The sequence below is a fragment of the Camelina sativa genome, chromosome 11, assembly GCF_000633955.1.
Source record: "Camelina sativa cultivar DH55 chromosome 11, Cs, whole genome shotgun sequence".
In the NCBI taxonomy this organism is placed as follows: domain Eukaryota; kingdom Viridiplantae; phylum Streptophyta; class Magnoliopsida; order Brassicales; family Brassicaceae; genus Camelina; species Camelina sativa.
In genome coordinates, this window is record NC_025695.1 from 7,714,327 (window position 1) to 7,736,437 (window position 22,111).

At 35.8% G+C, this 22,111-nt stretch overlaps 5 protein-coding genes across 9 annotated transcripts; 3 read left to right on the forward strand and 2 right to left on the reverse strand.

Annotated features, from left to right (window-relative positions):
* Positions 418–1,427, forward strand: LOC104722238. The gene is made up of 2 exons (XM_010440376.2): positions 418–772; positions 853–1,427. The coding sequence occupies exon 2, from the start codon at positions 879–881 to the stop codon at positions 1,317–1,319; it is 441 nt and encodes a 146-aa protein (XP_010438678.1). The 5' UTR covers positions 418–772; positions 853–878; the 3' UTR covers positions 1,320–1,427.
* Positions 2,819–6,112, forward strand: LOC104722239 (probable beta-1,3-galactosyltransferase 4). Of its 2 annotated transcripts, none has more exons than XM_010440377.2 (11): positions 2,819–3,332; positions 3,704–3,800; positions 3,879–3,943; positions 4,051–4,262; positions 4,335–4,398; positions 4,477–4,549; positions 4,671–4,791; positions 4,890–4,977; positions 5,073–5,198; positions 5,288–5,394; positions 5,476–6,112. In XM_010440377.2, the coding sequence occupies exons 1-11, from the start codon at positions 3,205–3,207 to the stop codon at positions 5,622–5,624; spliced, it is 1,230 nt and encodes a 409-aa protein (XP_010438679.1). In that variant the 5' UTR covers positions 2,819–3,204; the 3' UTR covers positions 5,625–6,112. The 2 variants fall into 2 exon arrangements, with proteins under 2 accessions (XP_010438679.1, XP_010438680.1); XM_010440378.2 differs by having other exon boundaries at positions 3,882–3,943.
* On the forward strand, positions 6,353–9,935 carry LOC104722241 (dihydrolipoyllysine-residue succinyltransferase component of 2-oxoglutarate dehydrogenase complex 2, mitochondrial). 4 transcript variants are annotated; one of them, XM_010440380.2, is made up of 14 exons: positions 6,353–6,500; positions 6,729–6,807; positions 6,922–6,999; positions 7,234–7,288; positions 7,373–7,456; positions 7,694–7,768; positions 7,867–7,922; positions 8,024–8,068; positions 8,186–8,449; positions 8,597–8,691; positions 8,818–8,908; positions 9,004–9,114; positions 9,218–9,412; positions 9,494–9,935. In XM_010440380.2, the coding sequence occupies exons 2-14, from the start codon at positions 6,754–6,756 to the stop codon at positions 9,683–9,685; spliced, it is 1,395 nt and encodes a 464-aa protein (XP_010438682.1). In that variant the 5' UTR covers positions 6,353–6,500; positions 6,729–6,753; the 3' UTR covers positions 9,686–9,935. The 4 variants fall into 4 exon arrangements, with proteins under 4 accessions (XP_010438682.1, XP_010438681.1, XP_010438683.1 ...); XM_010440379.2 differs by having other exon boundaries at positions 6,740–6,807; XM_010440381.2 differs by having other exon boundaries at positions 6,354–6,500; positions 7,376–7,456.
* LOC104722242 (imidazole glycerol phosphate synthase hisHF, chloroplastic) lies at positions 10,002–14,628 on the reverse strand. The gene is made up of 19 exons (XM_010440383.2): positions 14,376–14,628; positions 14,193–14,275; positions 13,952–14,046; positions 13,612–13,715; positions 13,306–13,475; positions 13,080–13,194; positions 12,932–12,987; positions 12,812–12,850; positions 12,614–12,712; positions 12,364–12,426; positions 12,190–12,252; positions 12,014–12,096; positions 11,767–11,875; positions 11,614–11,667; positions 11,301–11,388; positions 10,972–11,009; positions 10,792–10,897; positions 10,441–10,607; positions 10,002–10,356 (listed from the first exon to the last, which is right to left on the reverse strand). The coding sequence occupies exons 1-19, from the start codon at positions 14,566–14,568 to the stop codon at positions 10,297–10,299; spliced, it is 1,785 nt and encodes a 594-aa protein (XP_010438685.1). The 5' UTR covers positions 14,569–14,628; the 3' UTR covers positions 10,002–10,296.
* Positions 17,830–19,263, reverse strand: LOC104727728 (mitogen-activated protein kinase kinase kinase 2). Its single transcript, XM_010446806.1, has one exon. It carries the CDS (start codon positions 19,156–19,158, stop codon positions 17,830–17,832), a length of 1,329 nt encoding a protein of 442 aa, XP_010445108.1. The 5' UTR covers positions 19,159–19,263.

Genomic DNA, 22,111 nt, shown 5'->3' on the forward strand with positions numbered 1-22,111 from the left:
GAATTCCAGATTAATTTGAGATCTATAACTGTCATGTAGATCTATAAATGTATGCTTCATTCAAAATAAGCTCTGAACATCACCAACTCTGGAACATGCATGCATGCATGGTCATTGGTCTGTATCAATGAAAACTCTGTTGTCTTTGTACCTTCGTATTGTCAAGAAAAAGAACACTATATATTTACCAAGTCAGCCGTCTGAATTGGACCTTTGTCAAGCCAACGGCTCCAAATTTTCGATCTTCCAAGGGGATGAATCTGTGAAGTACTTTTTTGGCTTATTTAAGAACAAAAAAAATGGGACATCGATACTAATAAATAACATATTGCATGTGGTACCCATTTTATAGTAGAAAACTGGTAGAGCAAATTCAATTCATGAGGATTAAATTACTTTCAGTGATGAAAGAAAGTAGAAGTAAAATTGGCCACATATGCTTTAGTGTAGTAGTAGTGTAGTGTACTTTGTTTGACCGTTTAACTCATCTTCGTCATTATGACTATAACACAACAAAATATTGATGATCATAATTAGTGTCCGGACGTATAGTGTATATAGATTCTCACGTCTTTGGAACATACCTAAAAAGACAAAATAAGAACCAATCTATTTATTTGCTCTTCAATCCCACACCTCTTGTGTCACTTTCTTCCTTTCTCTTCTCAAACTTTTAAAGCTTTGTGCTTCACTTGGCACAGATTATACTCCATATATCTCATTGTATTATTATATTCTCCCAACTCCCAAGCTCAATAAATCAAACAAAAAGGTGTGTAGAACGTCTCATATACGATTTTGTGGCTCTAAGATTTTTTGTCTAATTGAAGATTTCTCTTTGTCGTCTGTTAGATTTTGTACAAGCAGGTGAGTAAACAATGGAGAAGAACAACATGAGAGACGAGGTATGGAGTTCTTGGAGAGATGGAGATTTTCAAGAAGATGATGTATGGGATGTTCTTGATCATGGATATCAATCATCGTTTATGATTAGTAACCATACCAGTAAACCTTGTTTCTCAACCCAAATTTCACTTCCAAGCGAACCAAGAATGATTCCGGAGAGGCAGAGGATAGAAGGAATGGCACCCATGAGACAACACTCGGCTCCTCTCAATGTCCCTGATTGGTCAATGGTTCACCCAAAGAAGACAAAAAAGAAAGTTGACCAAGATGATAATGTGTCACCGGAGGAATATTTCATGGGGCGTAGATCATCGTCGTCTTCAGTTATGGAGGGAGTTGGAAGGAAATTGAAAGGAAGAGATTTAAGCAGAGTTAGGAACGCAATATTGAAGCAAACTGGATTTCTTGAGTAGGCCAAGATTGTAAAAATGTTTAGATAATATACCTATATATATGAAACGAATGTCTAGATATTTACATTGGTATTAGCAAAAGAAATATTAGGTGATTTCGTTTTTGTTTTTTTTTTGTTTTAAACTCTAGTTTGCAAAGATGTATAGATGATTTTATTTGGCATACCCATACTATAATTGTTGAAAACGGGTGAAACAAGATTTCAAAGATTTACCTAAAGTTAGGTTATCAAAAAGACTTCCAAGTAAAGAAAAGATTGTGTGAACTAAAGATTCATTGAATTACACGATTCAAACCGTCGATGACCACGAAAGTGTGAGGATCTACTCTTCATATCTATATATTCTAAAAAAATAAACTAAACAAAAAAAAAATCATAATAATGAAAGAAAAAAAAAAAAGGGTATGGTGAGGTGAGTTGTAAGGGGAAATGGTTGATTGAGGATCATGTGGTGCACACGTGGTGGTCTGTGGTCATTGTTGATTCCCTTTGTCGCCATTCTTGGACAGCTTGGGAACATGTGATTGCAAAAATTGTAGTTCTCTATTAAAAACTTTCGTATCGAACCTACAATTCATTATCATCGTTTATATTTTCACTTTTTGTTGGTTTTACACATTAATATTGTTCATCTTGAGATTTTTACAAACTGAAAGTTTTCTTCCTGAAAACATAACTAACTAAATAAAAAATAATTAATTTTGATTTGTTTATTAGTTATATAGTTTAGACCAGGTTCGTTGGTCAATTTATTCGTCGGGTGGTCCTGTCGGTAGCTGCAATTTTTTTAATTAGTTTTTTCTCCCCCTCTTAATCAATGTTTTCACGCCCGGCCTGGACCGGCCGGTCCAACCGGTTGACCTACGATCCGGAGACTTTACCGGTTTGGGTATAATGCTAATAACTGATAGTAATAAAACCGGCAAAACCCAGAAAAAACCGTTATTAACCTGCGATTCAGTGAACCGGTTGATCCGATCGGTTAGCGGTTCAAAAAAATCTACTTGATTTTTGAAAAAATGTATAGAGATTCACAGTTTTAATTACTTTTAGAATCTTTTATTCGTTTAAAGCTTAGACGGTAACACATGACTCAAGAGTGACAACTCTCGTCTTCAATTTCTTTGTCATCTCTCGAATTTTGCGTAAGAACAGTTGGTTATTTTTGAAAAAGTTTAATTAGTGTTCTTTATTTTTTATTTGGATTTAAAAATTTTAATCATTTTATTATTATTATAAAACTTTATACTTTGTTAAACATGATATTTTTTATAATATTATTAAAATATTTATTTTATATAAATATATTAAATATATTTTACTCAATTAACCCGTGATCAAACTCGGTTGGCTCAGTGACCCGAGAGCTAGGTTCACAATCCGCGTCAGATTTCAAAACATTGCTCTTAATCCAATCTACCTGATATTATTACTACTCTAAAGTCTAAAGTGAAAATTAACTAATAAAGCAAAAAAAATAAAGATATAATTTTTATTATCCCCAAACACAAAATAAAGATTCGATTCATCTTCTTGCAGCTTCGAATTCTACGCACCAAAGCCACGGCTTTTCTCTCTTTGTCGTTTTCTCATACATTCGTCTCTTTTCATAGGATCAATCTCAAATCAAAATCTATACTTTCTCTGTTTTGCATTCTCGTTTCCGAGGAGGAGGAAGAAAAAGTATCTCGATCTATTGGATCTGAAAAACTACTGAGAAGTTTTGGTCTTTTGGGTTGACTTGACTTGTGGTAGTAGACTCGTGGGGGTGAGTCGTCGTGTCTTGAGATGGAGGATGTCCCATGTTTAGTAACTCTTTGAGAGTTTTTTTTCTTGTTTAGGGTTCGATAGATTTCGTAAGTAGAAGAAATATACACACGAGAATGTCGTTGAAGCATCATAGAGGAGGAGGAGGATTAGAGCTCTCTGCTTCAAAGAGTTTTGTTTCCAAGAAATGGACTTTATTTCTCTGTATCGGTTTCTTCTGCGCGGGAATCCTCTTCTCCGACAGGTAAAACCAAAAACAGCTGCTCTGTATTTCGTTTCCTCTGTTTTACAAGATCATTTGGGACTGTCGGTGGGATAAATTTTCTCCCAGATTTGTAAATCTAACGACTTTTTTTTGAGAATTTATGCTGTAAAAGTTTTGTATATCTATTAATAAGGAAATATATATTCGGGGAAATGTGTTTTAAGGTTTCCTGTTTCAATGCATTTATAGACAAAATTACAAAAGTTATATTCTTTATATATACTTGAGATGCATTTGTAGTTCATGAAAGAGTCAAAAATCAAATCTTTGTGCTACATTTTCGTCTGAATGTCACAAGCTGTTGTGATCCCATAATTGTGCTCTAATCTGACTGTGTATGTTGTTGATAGAATGTGGCCAGAGCCTGAAGCCAATCTTGTATCAAGGGACACAGTAGCGTCAGATGAACGGATGCGGTTAGAGTCAGAGGACTGTGATTCATCAAAAGTAAGTTTTCTACTCTAAGGTGAATTTATTATACTCATGGATTTTAGAGCAATTCTTGATTCCTAAGTTGCTTATCAGAAGGGTTTGAAGCGTGAATCAAAAGACATCCTTGGAGAAGTTTACAAGAGTCCAGATGCCATTCAGTAAGTTAAATATATATATGATATGGAACTTACTTAAGCTGTTCATATTTTTTTAATCTTGATTTCGCGTTAAGCTTTTTGGTTTTTGCTTGTATGGTGTTATGCAGAACGCTTGATAAAACGATTTCAAATCTAGAAACAGATTTGGCAGCTGCAAGAGCTGCACAAGAATCCATCGTGAATGGTTCACCCGTTTCTGATGATTTTAAGCTCCCTGAAACTGTTACCAAAAGAAAGTATCTCATGGTTGTTGGGGTCAATACCGCGTTTAGCAGCAGGAAGCGCAGGGATTCAGTTCGCGCTACTTGGATGCCTCCCGGTATGTTCATCTAAGCAGCGGTTTTTTCAGCCTTATGTATAATGTTTGGGACTGAACATACGTCTTGTTTAGGTGAGGATAGAAAGAAGCTCGAGGAAGAGAAAGGGATCGTGATGCGGTTTGTAATAGGTCATAGGTAAAACTTCTACTAAGAATTGTTTGCGTGGCTGATTCATGTATATATATTTCCTGATCGAGTGTTTCTTGTGAGCAGTGCCACTCCCGGTGGAATTCTTGATAGAGCGATTCAAGCTGAAGAAAGTAAACATGGAGACTTCTTGAGGCTGGTAAGAGTTTTGCTGGTCATGTTTCTTATGGAGTTATACTTGTTGTGGACAGGTTCAGGGCATATATATTTTATCGATATCCCGGCTTTCCTTTTTTAAAGTCTTAAGTTTGTTTGGGCAGGATCATGTTGAAGGTTATCTCGAGCTGTCAGCAAAGACTAAAACTTACTTTACCACTGCTTTTGCATTGTGGGATGCAGACTTCTATGTGAAAGTCGATGATGATGTGCATGTAAATATAGGTGAATATAACCCTTCTTACTCTTTTCTGAACTGTTATGTTTTCTTGTCATCTCAAGTTTGCGCCTTTGCTCACTTATATTTACGGATATTTCTGCAGCCACGCTCGGAGCAGAATTAGCGAGGTACCGGATGAAGCCCCGAGTCTATATTGGTTGCATGAAATCTGGACCTGTTCTTGCTCAGAAGTAAGTTTCATTCACCTTTTAAGAGACCACTTCTCATTTTCAATTTTTGTCTCACTTTCATTTCTCTCTGAAATTTCCGTTGTTTCCATTGTTAGAGGAGTGAGATATCATGAACCCGAGTACTGGAAATTTGGAGAAGAGGGTAACAAATACTTCCGCCATGCCACGGGTCAGCTCTACGCAATTTCAAGGGAATTAGCGTCTTACATATCGATAAACCAGTGAGTTTTTCCCCACAAGCTAATTTTCTTTATGTGTATATGCTCATACGTTGACTGTGTGTTAACCAACGACAAATTTGTGTATACAGAAACGTACTTCACAAGTACGTGAATGAGGATGTCTCTTTAGGATCATGGTTTCTTGGATTGGATGTGGAGCATGTAGATGACCGTAGGCTATGTTGTGGCACAACAGGTAATAATTTCAAGTTCCCTTAACTATTTCCAAGTATGAAAGTTTGATCAACTCAGATGTTGATCAAATGAGAAACTGCAGATTGTGAGTGGAAGGCTCAGGCGGGCAACATCTGTGTTGCCTCGTTCGATTGGAGCTGCAGTGGGATTTGTAGATCAGCGGATCGGATGAAGGATGTTCATCGGAGGTGTGGAGAAGGCCCAAATGCTCTCTTGGCTGCATCTTTCTGAATAAAATAACAAAAGAAACACATTGAGGAAGAAGAGTCCAGAGACAAATCGGCTTTTGACACTTTGTAGTATAGACACACATCCCAAACTGCTCAACACCCTCTCTATATATGTATGTATGTATGTATCTTGTGAACTGAGATGAGAAGGGTGCTTTTTGCCCTCCTTTCTTGTTTCTGTATGATTTTTTCATCTCTCTGAAGGTCTGGAGTCCTTTGCACACAGAAAATGCAGACCTCACGAGCGCACCTTCAGAGTCGTTGCACACACCTTCAGAGTCGTTGCACTGAGGCGTATTCTCTGCCTTCGTGCTTAAAATATCCAAGTTTTGAGCTTCTCTTCTTCATTTTCTTTATGGATTTTGCTTCTTTTGTTCATTTTGTCTTATGCCATGATTATGGTGAAGCAATAGCTGTACTTGTGTGTGTGTGTGTGTAATATTAGGAACACAAAACTTATTCAATAAAAGATTAGATCATATGGCTTCATTGTCTCTTTTAATTTTGTCCGTCTATGCCGATGGTTGCACTGTCTACATGTTTTAATTCTAGATGGCATAGACCAATTACAAACAACAATATTGAATAGAACATATATTCAAATCAACTGCACATTTTTCTTTAGTCAAAATTGTACAACTTACTTCATAGTTCATACATAGGTTCCATACTTTAAGAAAATTGTGCCAATAAAATAAATTAAAAATTAAACGAATGATAGCTGGACACGTGTCTATCACAGTACAAAGCCTTTTACGAACTTTTGCCATATTCCGGTGACTTGCTCAAAAGTCATATGCGTTTCCCGATCTTCTCGATTCTCCAAATCCAAACCCTAACTTCTTGATTCGTTGTTCTGGGTTTCCCCATCCTTGCGGTTAGATTTTGTCTGACTCTTTCTCAATTTATTTTTGTTTTCTGTAGCGAGAAATATCTGAATCAGGGGGAAAAAAATATGAATCTGAGTTCGGTTTTTTAAAAAAACTTTTTTTGTTTGTAAAGGTTCTTCATTTAGGTGACAAAACTATAGATGAGGATTAAATATCCATCCTTTTTGTAATCTTTTTCCATTTGCTGATGATTTTTCCCGACTTGGGTTGTTGAGGATTAAAACAGAAGATTTGGTACCAATGATGTTGCGTTCTGTTATAAGGAGAGCTGCCACTAAAGGCTCTTCTCCTTCGGTTAGTGCTCTTTTTTTTTTTTTTTTTTTTTTTTTTTTNTATCTCGTTTGGTGGTAATATTGATCGGTTCTATCCAAATGTGACAACTTTTTATCTCTCTCTATATTGTATCAGTTATTCGGAAAATCACTGCAATCTTCTTCTCGTGTTGCGGCATCTTCTCCAAGCTTGCTAACAGGTTCAGACACAGGGGTACGTTTTGTTTTTCCATATTTTCTGATCCCAAATTGAGTTGATATTATATGGTTTTGAAATTTATGATCAAACTTATTACTAAAGTCGGTGTTATGTGATCTTGAATCGTATGATCAGATTTCTATGTATTCTGACTTCTTTTAAGTACCTTCAAACTTTAATCGAAAGCTGTATTTTTCTATGAATAATCTAATAAAGTTTCATTTGAATTATATGTGAGAATCTGAACAGACATTACTGCATCGTGGAACTCATGCTCATAGCTTTCATAACCTTGCTTTCTCAGGTATTTCATAGTACAACTTTTTAATGTGACTTTGGGGTTCTAGCTTCTTAAGATTTATTAGTTTTTTTGTTTGCATCCCACTAGCAGGGAACTCAGGCTTCTCGAGGTTATCGAGCTCAGGTTCCTCTACCCTGCAAAGATGGGTCAAGCCTTTTTCATCTGAAAGTGGTATGAATGTTCTACCTGAGCTCTTTCTCTCTTTCACTTTAGGTACTAGGTCTGCCATATTTGGGAGGTACTAGATTTTCCATATTTGGAACCTATGATTGCGTAGAAGAAATTCAGGAGCTCACAGTTGTTCTGATATATATTCTTATGAAACTTCTGTCTTAAATCTCCTGTTAGTGTAGCTTTCATTGGATTTGTAGGGTTTTTTCACACGCTTTCTTGTTAATGTTACTGAAGGAGATACCGTGGAAGCTGTTGTGCCGCATATGGGGGAATCTATCACCGATGGCACCTTAGCAAACTTTCTTAAGAGTAAGTTTCTCGTTTGCATTGTCTTTTCTGGTTCTTTCTGATGTGTAAATATATATCTAAAAGTTCTTTGGGTGGCTCATCTGATGTTTAACTTTCAGAACCTGGTGAGAGAGTTGAGGCTGATGAGGCTATTGCACAAATTGAAACTGATAAGGTATCAATATTTTTACTTTTTTCTTCTTTATCTAAAGACATTTTGTAGATTATGGGTTAACTTCTTCAAATACTATTATTTGATTCATCTTTCTGCATTAGGTGACAATAGATATTGCTAGCCCCGCAAGTGGTGTGATTCAAGAGGTAAGCATGTTTGCTATGTGTGTTGTGTATTGTGTTCATTCGTTACTGTTGTCCTCTTTCTGGTGTCTATGGTTAACTACATTGAGTAAACTTGTTTGATTTGGTCTTTTAATGCAGTTTCTAGTCAAGGAAGGAGATACTGTAGAACCAGGAACCAAGGTCGCTATTATTTCAAAGTCTGAGGCTGTATCTCATGATGCCCCCTCTCAGAAGGTAGCAGAGACCTCTGAGCCTAAACCTTCTCCTCCTGCTGAAGATAAGCCGAAGCCCAAAGTGGAAAGTGCTCCTGTCGCAGATAAACCCAAAGCACCGTCCTCGCCACCACCACCTAAACAGTCTGCTAAAGAACCCCAGCTTCCTCCTAAGGAAAGAGAAAGACGGGTATGCAAAATCTCTCATTCAATCTTACTTCTGTTTTTCATTCTTTAAATGACTGTGGTCAGAGGTTAATATAAAGTTGGATTTGTTCCGTAATTAAAAGTTTTACAGTAACATGATTGGTGAATGACATCAAAAACAACACTGCAGGTTCCAATGACAAGACTTCGGAAACGGGTTGCAACTAGATTGAAAGACTCTCAAAATACTTTCGCATTGCTGACAACTTTCAATGAAGTTGATATGTGAGTAACAGCTAAGACCCACCATGTTGATATGTCTATACAGTTATGCGAGTACTTTTGGTGCTCTGAATTACACTAGTCAGTTTGATGCTGTTTGCTAACTATGGAGCTCCTTTCTTCGTGTAGGACAAATTTGATGAAGCTCCGATCCCAATACAAGGATGCGTTTTATGAAAAACATGGAGTAAAATTGGGGCTTATGTCTGGCTTCATTAAAGTATGCATTACTAACTTTTTCTCGATATGATTTATACAATGCCAGAGTCAAATAGTAACAAACAAATAATGCAAATTCTTTGTTATCTGTCTCAGGCTGCCGTTAGCGCCCTCCAGCATCAACCAGTTGTAAATGCAGTTATCGACGGGGATGATATCATATACAGAGACTATGTTGATATCAGTATCGCTGTTGGTACCTCTAAGGTTAGGTCACATTCTCTAGGGATCATTGGTTTGTGCTAAATTGCATCCTTCTTGCAATCATGTATGTGAGGCTGAAATTTTCTTCTTGTGGTCTCTATTCCAGGGACTTGTAGTACCAGTCATAAGAGGTGCTGATAAAATGAACTTTGCCGAGATAGAGAAAACTATAAACTCGCTTGCCAAGAAGGCAAATGAAGGAACTATATCGATAGATGAGATGGCTGGAGGATCATTCACCGTTTCAAATGGTGGTGTCTATGGAAGTCTCATAAGCACTCCAATCATTAACCCTCCTCAGGTTTAATTACAGTTCCTCTCTCTCACCGGGTCTCTATCAGGAACAAGTTTATTTAACTAAAAGCAACTTGCGGTTTTGCAGTCTGCTATTCTTGGTATGCACTCGATTGTGTCACGTCCAATGGTGGTAGGAGGAAGCGTAGTGCCAAGACCAATGATGTACGTCGCACTTACTTATGATCACAGGCTGATTGATGGGAGAGAGGCTGTATACTTCCTGCGCCGTGTCAAGGATGTTGTGGAGGATCCACAAAGGCTTCTTCTTGACATATGAAAAAAGTCGGTTCTGAGGAGCCAGAAAGTGTCTGGCTTTTTGCCAGTTATAGACCTGCAGTGTCTTTAAAACGTTTGGGGGTTAACAACAATTTTTCTCTTTTAAGTTTCTTTACAGTTCCTGGGGGGTATTGCCCGATAGGGGAGAATAGGCCTCAGTGTCTAAGTTCTTACTTGTTACAGAGTTTGATACACATATGTTAATTTTGATTGAATAAAATCAAATAAAATACCCTTTTCTTCGACTTGAATGATCTTTTATGACTCAAAACATACCAATAGATTTCTTCATTTTTTCTAGACGAGAGAAAATTTTGTATGCTTTCTTTCCTTCACTAATAGAAATGAACATTTTACACGAGAGAACTGAAAAGTATATATTTTCGAAAACTTGTATGCTTTCTTACTGTCAAGGAAATAAAACATAAAATCCATATACTATCTTGAAAAGAAATTATCATGGTCTCGACAAAAAGAAATCAACTATAAGAGAAAATCACTCAGATCTGCTAGAGCTCCGATGGTTCCGACTTATTTGGCTTATTGAAGGTAAAGATTTGAACTTCCTGTTGAATGTGACATGAATAATGGTAACACGTAGACCAAAAATTCTCAGATCCTGACTTCTATGCCCTCCTCTTGTAAGTGCTCTTTCACAGCTTGGATTGGTACCTTCATACAAACGGTAGAATAATAGTGTTACCAGACGAGGTGTAAGATTTAGCTAAGGGTTTTAACAAGAGTAAAATAGGTTACCTCTTTTCGGTGGAAAATGCCGGCAGCAAGCGCAGCAAATGCGTTTGTCTTCTCAAACACCTCAGAGAAGTGTCCGGGAGTGCCTGCTCCACTGCTTGCGATCACCGGTATTCCTACTGAATCTGAGATTAACTTTACTAAGTCTATATCAAATCCTTTTCCTTGACCTGAAACTCGGAAAGAAGGAAGGTATCATAAGGAGAGAATTATATAGCATACAATGATCTTAACTCCTCAACCAAAAAGGTTTTAAAGTGGTTGTGTGTGTTTTTTTTTCTTTCATGGTTCGTATTCACATATTCAGATATGAAACCAAGTAAAAGTTTCGAAGGACATTTCGAGTGTACTTACCATCACAGTCTATGCAGTTCAATAGAATTTCACCAGCACCTAATTCCTCAACCGCTTTAGCAAGCTCATACGCTCCAATAGGCCGACCTTCTCGTCCTCCACTGACCTTTTAGTTGAGAACCAGTAGTCAAGGAATGAGGCAAATCAATAATATAGTGCGAAGGGTGGCAGGAATTTTACCGTGCACTGATACCACGCATACTCTTCCCCATTAGGGCCTAACACCAACAAGATTAAATCCAGGTTATTCCATTTGTATGCAAACTTATGGAGAAACTATATTCAATGCGACTGCGTTCTTAGTATAGTTCAAGGAAACGACAAAAAGCTCAAATAAGATTGATGCAAGATGAACCATATCATGTCCTTCAGGAAACTAGAGGTTTGGTTTTCATAGCAATAAGAATATTTGCCTTGGACTTTTAATGCATGAGAACGCTCAAACTAGTGCATGATATAAATAAACCAGCCTACATCATATTCGTTTAGAGGTGATAACACCAGCATACCTGGGTTAGTCACTCTGATGACTTTGTATGGCACATCATCAGGATGGTTCACATAAACTCTACGAGGGTCTATACTTACAACCACTGCCTGTGAAAACAAAAACTCTTATCAAGTATGATTAAGTGAAAAGCTGCTGCCGACTTCACACAAAATTAGAGGATATAAGAAACAGTCAAAAATATGTTAACTGTTTACTCCATCTGTAACTAAGATATTGATGTCCTTCTTAAAGCAACTAGCATCCTTTAATTTTTGCAAGCTGGGGTTTAAGTAAAAAAGAAAGCCAATTGTTCGGGACTGGGTAACAATTACTTGATTTCCATAAACTCTGGATATTTGTTCTAAACTGCTATTCCCTGTTTTCACCTACAAGAAAACAGGAAAAGGGGATTAAATGTCCCGTCAGTTATAGATACTATCATGAACAAGAACTTCGATAAATTAGACAGGCGAGTACAAGCTTACTCCTGATTTCACAAACTCCTCTGCAGCATAAACAGCGTCACTTCCTATGGAGATCTTATCAGCACCGGATCTGAAATACTCAGCAGCAACTTCCAAGCTTGAATAGTACCTGACCCATTGTAACTTGATATTATATTGAGTAGAGGATAGAAATGGCAACATCCTTGCAGGAAAAAAAAAGGAAAGAACGAGCATAATCCCTGCACAAAAATGTTCACAGAAACAAGCTGAAAAGTTTATCATGTACCTGCCGCTAGCATCTGTAAAATCTCTAATACCACCTCCAACAGTTAGTGGTACAAAGACATTCTTTGACGTGTGCCTCAACACCTATAAAGCATGGAAGTGATATAAATCGGAGATAGAAAGAAAACGGTGCGGAAGTAATACTTCAATCCTGACGAGAGAAAAAAAACTAGGTACCTGTATCATTGGCAAATCCCCTAGCGGAAAGTCGCGGAATCCAGTTATGTTTAAAAAGCTAATCTACAAACCACAAGCAGCATGTTTAAGTGCCAAATCAAATCTAAATTAAGAGTCTTGGAGCTATTAACCTGTTATTGCGACACGAACATATACAGTACTGTTAAAGCATACCTCATCTGCACCATCTTTGTAATACTGCCCTGCTAAATCGACAGGTTTGCCAAGGTTTCGAACCTGCGCAAGAAAAGTTTATAAATCCAGAGCTTATTGTTTCCGATGAGAATAACTAGTGAAATCGAAAATTCTCAGGTAAGATATGGACGTATCGAGTACATTCAGATACCAACAGTGTTTCATTTTTTCACAAAGAACAGTAGAACACAGCTCAAAATAAGACATTGAAACAACAATTTTCACAGACCTCGTTTTCATTAGATTGCTCTCTCACATCATATTGGTCCCCTTTAGTTACTACAAGATCTCCTTTATCATTACTCCTGACATCAAGACAAGCAATCACCTAAAGAAAAAAGAATAGTTAGAAAAACTGCCTACCATAATAGTTAAGAGCAATTGTGGAGGAGACAGACATCCGGTAATAATATTAAAAGCTTATTACCCTCTTTGCAAGTTTTGAAGCCTTCCCTTCCATTGGCTTCTGTCTTCAAGTGAAATGTGGTTTCCATTAGACACCAAAAAATTAGGAACCTTGTACATGTAAGGTTAGAGTGAAAGCTACCTTTGTCGCTGGTAAATTTGGATGCAAGAACCTATTTAAAACAGAAAGCCCCACCTCTGAAAATTTCCAGATTCAGAATTAGTACAAGACTACATATGAAAATAAACTCTGAATAAGAGATGAAGTAAACTAGACGAAACTTTCATACCCCCGCTCTTCTCGGGATGGAATTGGACTGCATGCACATTTCCCCTTCTAATGGAAGATATAAAGGAATCACCATAGTTGCACGTAGACGAAATCCATTCCTTGTTTTCATTTGACTACAACAATTACAGAACTGAAGTTTCAGAATACACGCAAAAGAAGTGCAAGACAAAGGTCCGTAAATAAAAATGACAGAAGAAAAAAAGAGACAAGATTATTATCCATACCGGAATGGCGCGGTACGAATGAACAAAATATACATGACGATTTCCCACATCATCCAAAATTTCAGAATCCTTGCCCACTTGCAAAGCATTCCAGCCAATGTGGGGTACTCTTATACCAGCAGAAGAATCAAAGCGTCCAACAATTCCCGGTATCAAACCAAGACCTTTGACTAACACAAATATACAGATGCTTAAGTAGAAAATACACCACAAAAATACATGATACCATAAAGTAGATCATATTGAATGTACTGACGGAAAGATTCTAGAATATATATAATATGAAGTGGAGCAATGGAGGTAAACCTGGTCCATTCTCCTCACTAGACTCGAAAAGTAGTTGTAGCCCAAGACATATGCCTAGAAATGGACGGTCATTCTCAATATATGTGCACAATGCTTCAGCCATCCTGAATCAAAGAACCGAGAAAATCGCATATAAAGAACAAGACAAAACATGATCAACTAAAAGCTATGAACATCTCAGAATACAAAGCACTTTAAACGATTTAAGCATGAGATGTGGTTACAGATTTGTTACATAAGAAGACCTCATACCTTGGGCTACTTAACAAAGAAAACTACTTCGTGGTAATTGATACACAATCAATGTAAAGAGAAATCCACAGAGCTTAGTAATACGTACCCGGTTTTGTTAAGTACATCCATGGCGGGTGCAAAAGCTCCAACACCAGGAAATATGAGTCGATCAGCATTCAAAATGTCACCTGGCGTTTGAACCTAACATTTACAAAGTTGATATCAGTCTTTGCCTAACGACGCTTTTACAAGATCACTACATTCCCCAATCATTGACTACATTTCCCAGGATTGAAAAATGAGAAACAATGGAAATAAAAATTAGATTAAAAAAAAAAAACCCTTACGTCTTTGATGGTGAACCCGAGATGGCGAAGAGCATTGCGGATGCTCCGAACATTCCCAGCTCCGTAGTCAAGCAAAGTCACAACTACTCACCACAGAGACAAATAAAATAATTATATAAAAAAATAATAATAAAAAAAAAACAAATCGAATGGAGTATAACAGGAATAAACAATAGAAAATACCAGAGTCGGAGGAAGAAGATGCACGGACGGAGAGGCTTCTCGGATACTTGAATTTGCCAAGATTCTTCCGGGAGAGGAACAAAGAAGTCGGAGAAGAAACGCGAATCGACGAAGAAGGGGAATAGGAGGAAAGGTTTTGTCTGGAAGAGATAACTGAGGAGAATGGCGCCGCCGTAGCCTCCATTGCTATCATCAAACTCACTCACTGCGAAGGAAGCTCTCTTCGATTGCTATTTCAAAAGGTTGTCCCTTCCGTCCACACTGGTCAACACTAACCCACTCTATTTACGACGTCGTTTCAAATATATTAAAGGGGCTTTCACTTCGATTTATAAACTTCGTTAACAGATATAATGGGCCTGGGCTTCACTTCACTCGACATCTCTAGCTTGCTAAAATAATGAAGGTACACGTACCAAATACAAAGAGTGAAATACTTAAATACAAGTTATTAGATTAAGACCGAGCACCGATTGAAATTCATTTTTTTCCTATTGTAATTTTCATATAAAATATAAAATATAATTTATTTGATTGTTTTTAAAAGTTTTTTAGTAAAATATTATACAATAAAATTATATGCAATAAAATTATATGCTAAATATAATGGCTTGAAAAAAGACATATATTTTGTATGTTTTATATTGTTAATGATTATAGATAAGTACTCGTGCTATAACAATGATTAAATTTTATTTTATACAAAATTTTGTATATTTTATATTTTAAAATAAAATTTTAATATGTTGTATTAGGTTATATATGTGAAGTTATTTCAACAATGTATATTCAACATCATGACTTGAATGTCATTATAAGACATAATTTTGTAAATTTAATTTTTAAAAAGCGAGTTATTATATTATGAGTAATTTAATATATTGTTATACTTTTTGTTTTAATATACTTGGTTTCTTGAAATTCTTTCATATCATTGACATTGCTATAATAAATCAATTTAGAGTGTTTATAGTTTCTAACTTTTATATCAAGTGTCAATATATTAAAAATATTTCAAAATAAATTATTTAAAGTTTATTATATTATATTAAATTATAAAATTCAACAAAAATATATGAAATTAAATTTAAATATTCAAAATTTGATCCGTTACTCAATAAAAATTTTAATTCAATAGATATTATTTTTACAGAATAATACTAGTAAAATTTGAATATTTTATATATTGAATTTGTTTTTAAAAATTCAACTTATGGTATATCCGAAAATAAAACTATTTTTTAATTATAATAAATAATATGATAATTTATTTGTTTCACAAAATAGACTCATATATAAAAATGAGAGGTGAAGTATAATGATAATTAAGAAATTAATATGTTAAGTTAGATATCAAAAGATTTTATTTGATGAATAATTTAATAAAAAAAATTAATATGATAAGTTAGATGATATGATTCTTTAGAATATTATCTTTAAGATTTTCGGTATAACCTATTTGTAATCAACTTATTAAAATTATATAGTCTACAAAACAATGTTGTGTACTTCCATTTTATTATAAAGGGGATTCTATATTTTCATATAATATATTACATACATACATGACATAGTAGTACATATTTAAGAGCCACTAGAAACAACAACAAAAATAAAATAAAATTTCTACCAGTTTATAAACTGATAATAAATAAATGATCACAAAATAAAATAAAAACACTGATAATAAATGAGTTTTAATATTGGAATGGATAAGGGTATATAAATATAATACACCTACTCTCCAGCCATCTAATGGAAGGCATGAAAGATGATCAGAACATAAGATGACAAAATAAGAGGTTCATATATAATGATATTGTTATTGACTGCGTTTGCCAACAATAACTCTTCTCCCCATCATTTTTCTCAAGTCAACTCTTTTCATCTCTAATAAATTTATCTCAAATAATGATTTAGTACCATGTGATGTAATAGTTTCACAAGACATTAATCACGTCGTATATAACTTCAAGTTTTGATGTAGATTTTGGAACGACTGAAACAATTGTACTTGGATTGTATAATGTTAACATAATTTTATTGGTTAGATAAATGAACAACTAGAAAGAAAACTTATAGTAGGTACAGTTTCACCAAGGAATTTGTTTGCAATGGTTTTTCTAACCGGCTAATTGTTCTTACCATAATAATTGTGGAAAAATTAGTCAGACTGTTTTAATTTTGGGCATTCACCACTTACCACTATTACAAACCAATACTAACTACTCAAATAGAAAAGAAAAAAAAATGAGATGACAAATACTCTTTGGTATGTCCTGCGTTGCATGATAAAGTCATCACGACATCAGCACTGAGTCATCAATCACCAGCATCAACCCTTCACAACGACCTTCTTCTACCTGTGATTAGTTTTTCGTTTTGTAGGTAAACTATATGTTAATGCGGTTATGACATGTACTAAAGATAGTGGCAAATGATATGGTACGAGAAAATGGTTTGTAATACTATTATTGTTTCATTTTTGTTTTGTAAATTAGCTTTCAACAGTTAAGATCAATGTTTTAATGATTTAAAAAGGAAACAAAAAATTAACCATTAAATATTTTTTTATATCAATTTTAAAAGAAAAGTACTTATACTATACACAATACATTTATTCTAAGTGAAAGTGAGAGCTTTTGTCGTCCAGAGATTTTCATTATACTAGTACTGATCAGTGGTGTTCTTAAATTCATATATTGTTTGTTGTCTTTGGCTAAGTACGGAAAATATATAATTAATGTTACAACAAATTTCCACAAACGGTACCTAATAAATTGTGCGATATTTATTTTTTGTATTTTAATTCATTTGCTTTGTTAGGTAATTGGTGTCAAAGGAAGAATGTTCAAATGATGGTAGTGCAGTAGAACTATCAACTATCAAGACCAACGAAATTGTCAGTGTCGGTGTCTATGTGTTTTTAGATTTTAGACGGTGGAAGTTGACTAAAAGGATTAATCCGCTATATTTACTTCAATTATGTATTTGGCCCTTGGGTGCTGACCAACTTAGTAAGTAAACGCCGACTTTGATCATGAACCTCAAAGAAAGAGTCGTCTGCGTTCACATAACAGGGTACCTATGCGGTTATATTAGGTGAACACCCAAAAGTTGTACGGAACTATAGACGTCGTCTGTAGTCTGTAGATACGTACGTTTCATTTTGGACCAAATCTAGATAGACTTCATCTATAGTCAAATCTCATCTATTCCATTTCCAACTTTGTAAAGATGTACAGTTTTGAATTATATTGCCTTTGTAGAGTCGTATCGTACGTAAAATAGTCTCTAAAAATCGTTAGTACTAGACTACTAGTACATAACCTTAACGTCTATTATGACATATGTTTGTCGTATATGAAATATTGAGTAATTTATGTAGTGTAGATTCTTTCATTGTAAACACATGGACATGGTTCAATGCTCATCAGACTTGGTTATTATGACTTTATAAAAACGAGCTAGCAATTTGAAAACCAAATGGTTTTTTCCTATTCCCATTAGTAGTAGTACGAAACACATTCTTTATAGGTACATTTTTATCTTCAAGACGAAAATAATAAAATGCAATTAAATTTCCTTGAATAGCAACATTAGAGTAGAAATTATTAATGATGTCGTCAGAGGAATATTCCAAGAACAAGCTGTCTTGATTCGAATTCAAATCCCCAACTTCTTCAGTCGACGACGACGTTGCTTCAACGCAAATCACGTCCTGGTCCCCGTCGCATTCCTCGGTTTCTTCATGTTCGTCCCCTCTCACTTGACACCACCCGCCGTCGTCTTCCCTATCCCAATCCGGTAAGCTTAAAAATTCATCTCCGGCGAGTTTCTTGATCCGATCAGCCGGTGAATCCCATGACTCCGTGTAACCAGCAAAAGGGTCTTCATGATCCATCGAAATTAAATGACTTTTCGAGACTTCTTCACATGAATCCCAAAACCGTTGATCCAACACAGTGCTCGGAGATGAAGTCTTCTTATTCAGACACTCACTAGATTGAGATTCTTCGTCGTCAAGAAAAGGATGTTTAAGCAATTCGTGCACTGTCCATCTCTGTTTTGTATCTTTCTTGAAACAATTCATCAGAAAGTCTTTAGCTTTCTCCGATACACACACGGGAATCTCCGGCGACTCACCAGAGAATCCAATCTTATACATTGCAGCAACGACGTCGTTTAGCTCCGGCCATGGGCTTGATCCAGTCATCATCTCGATCACCGTACATCCCAAACCCCACACATCAGCCGGAAACCTCTGTTCTTCACCACGAGCAACTTCAGGCGCCATAAACGCCGGTGTGCCGGAAAACTCAGACTCGCCAACCTTTTTAGCACAACCCATATCAGCGATTTTCAAAACGCCGTTCTCCTCGACCAGCACGTTCTGACTCTTCAAGTCGCAGTGAACAATCCCTCTCTCGTGAAGATACATCAGACCGTTGAGAATTTGTCGTGTGTATGATCTTATCGCCGGCTCCGGCAACTTCCCGCCGGTATTTTTGATTAGATCGTGAAGACTCCCGCCAGAAACGTATTCCATCAAGATATTGTAAACCGATTCATCGTTCTCACGCGTCAAACCAGAGCCTATGTACTTGACTATGTGAGGAGAGCTCAATGTGGACAAGATCGATTCCTCTTTCTGCAAGAACGTTGAGGAAGACAACTCTGCGGATTTGACAGCAAAGATCTCACCGGAGTTTGAGATTGCTATAGAGACAGTGGCGGTGGAGCCTCGACCTATGATTGGTCCTCTTGTCCAATTCATCTCCATATTAGGAACTAGGAACAGAGCAAAAAAAAGAAAACAGAGTAGATGTGAATTTTTAGAGAGTGGGAGAATTTTTTTTTGATGAATAAGAGATGTTGAATTATTTAAGCAAATGGGTAAATAAAGAAGCTTATATATGAGTTTTATGTATGTATGTATGTGTTTTGGGTTTGTAGAAGTGTGTGTGTATGTGACTTTGGCATGGGACTTTGGTTCAAAGTCTAATACGACATTCTTTATTCTTAATTTCTTGATTTCTTGATTTCTTCTCCACCAATTATGAAGCTCTATTACTTTTAGCTTATCTTTCACTTTACCTATATTTGGATAAATTATATTACAATTTGTTTACTGTTTACAGCAGTTTAATCTAATATTCAAAGTTTCCAAAATTATTGAACCTTATGACAGGCGTAGCTTAGTCTGAATTTTGCAAATATTTAAGCATGATCCATACCAATGACAACCATGCTTATTAAAAAAAGCAGTTATATGGTTTAATTTATTTGTTCGAAAGTATATGCCATCGCCAAAATGAGTATGGTATGACGTTCACTGCAAGATCATCTTGTGAGTGAAAACTTGTCAATAAGTGCAAACTTTATCAATGTTGCCAACAGCTGCATGTTGAGTCATCTGTATATATTTAATGTGTAATATACTTAATCGAGGAGTTTGTTTTGAATTAATTGCAAAGAACACACACTAACCACACAGATACGTACATATTTGGCAACGCACACAGATGAAATCTGGTAAGCATTACTTGTGATAAAACAAGTGCGTGAAACAAGCTGTACGTGGCGGAATAGGAATGGGTAATGACAGCTTTGACGGCATGAAGCCAGAGTGGACGGCGCCGTTACTTCAATCCTCCGATAACGAGTTTTTAAAGAAAAGAAAAGAAAAAAAAAAAAGACTCGCATGAAACATTCACGTGACGAAGGCGCGTGGTTACAGACCATTTTAACGTGGGAACGAGATTAACCCAGTTCCAGCCTACTTAAAAGAGGGTTTAACTTGAACAAAGTTAAGAAGTAATTATTTTATGTGTGTTTATGCGGCTGTAAAGAAAAAAAAAGAAGAAAAATGTGTGGTCGAATCGTAATGTGATACAGGTGACAATGTCTTTAATTAGAATGCAAGCTGGGAATCCCAATATTTATTCCTTGTTTGCTTTTGCTCCGAGAATACAGTTGGACTTCAGAGTTTACTTTTTATTTTTATTTTTATTCGGTTATGGATAGATTGATTGATGATAAGCTGGGAGTTTTGTGGGTTGGATGAAAAACGCGGATTCATGCATGTGATTTGGACAAATTGGTGTGTGTCGATATTGAGTGTGTGTAATGTAGACATCTTTTATTAACCGCAAGATTAAGTCTACATATAGAACACTAATTAAGACATAAAAATAAAATTCATGAAAACTACGCGTATTGCTTACTTAGTACTTATGTTTAGGGTCAGGTATAGATTTGTTTTATTTCAGAAATAGAAGGCCTTTAATAAAGCAAGATTAGATTGGTTTACAATTTTCAAATACTTTTCTTTCTTTCTTTCTTTTGGTTGATATGCTTTTTAGTTGCTATACTACTTTGTGACGGTTTTTAAGTACCATATGACGATGAGTACCGCAATCAATCTAACTAAAGTTAATATATGTAAGCTAACAAAGGCCATATGAATTGAGGAAACTCACTCCTTGCCGATGCTTTAGCAGTCAAAAGAATTAAGCTTTGATTATAAAATTAAACACACAGCAAAAAGAAAGAACATAAACACAATTACGTATATAACTAGTGAAATAAATCAAAAGTGACATTCGAAGTTAAAAAGTTTTGATACCTCTAGTCCCATCTAATAAGATTTTCTGTATAGGACAAGGGGTTTAACTTTTTGAAACCAGTTGAGACTATTGATTTTGGTTTTCAACTTTTAATCCATCAAATTCATCATCAGATAACTTATGAAGATTAGTTATGATTTAGGTTTCGTCAATTAACAGAGATTATCAACAAATGGGCCATTATAAATATAATACACTAGGTTAAGAAACCAGTTCAAATTATAAATTGGTTAAATAAAGGGTCGGGAAAAACCAATATTGATATGGGCCCTCAAACTAGTTTTTAAAATTTAGCAAGACAGGTATGAGCTTTATCTAATGTGCCATCTCTTTTGCTGGGTTTTGGAGATGTAATTTTCGAAAACTTGCATTATCTTTTCAGTCTACAGCAATGTGTCTCACTTCATAATGAGATTAAGTCGAAGTTTGCTTGGATCATATGGTATCTATGGAAAAACAGGAATTCCCTCCTCTTTAATGGATATCATCATGAGTCTATCCATTTAACTCAGAAAGCTGGGGAAGCGGCCTCCGAGTGGAATGTTGCACAATTGTTAAATCTAAATGACAACCTCAACTCACCTCTGCAGGTAACAACATGGCAACCTCCCTTCTCTAATGAAGTGAAATGCAATGTAGGTTTTTCTTGGCACAAACGATTGGCTCTCTCTGGTGCTTCCTGAGTTGTCAGAGACTCTGATGGGAATGTTCTTTTACACAGTCGACGATCTTTTGCTCAAGTAGGATCTGTCTTTGATGCTAAAATTAAAAGTTGGGAATGGGCATTGGAAAGTATGAATAGTCTACATATGGAGCATGTCACTTTTGCTGCTACGACTTTAGAGATTATAAAGGCCATGAACAAACCACTTCAATGGCCAGTGATTGCAAGTCATATGTCTCCTCTCCTTATCTTAGCCAGTCACAAACCTAATTGGTTTCTCCTCTTTGAACCAAAAAACTGCAATTCTGGAGCACTTCTGATTGCAGAAAGTGTGACGCTTGACATAAGATTGACTTCTTATGTTGTCTGCGGTTATCCAATTTGGTTAAAAGGTCTCTTTGATCTGGAAAAGAGACGTATTTTGGATTCCTACACTTCTGGGT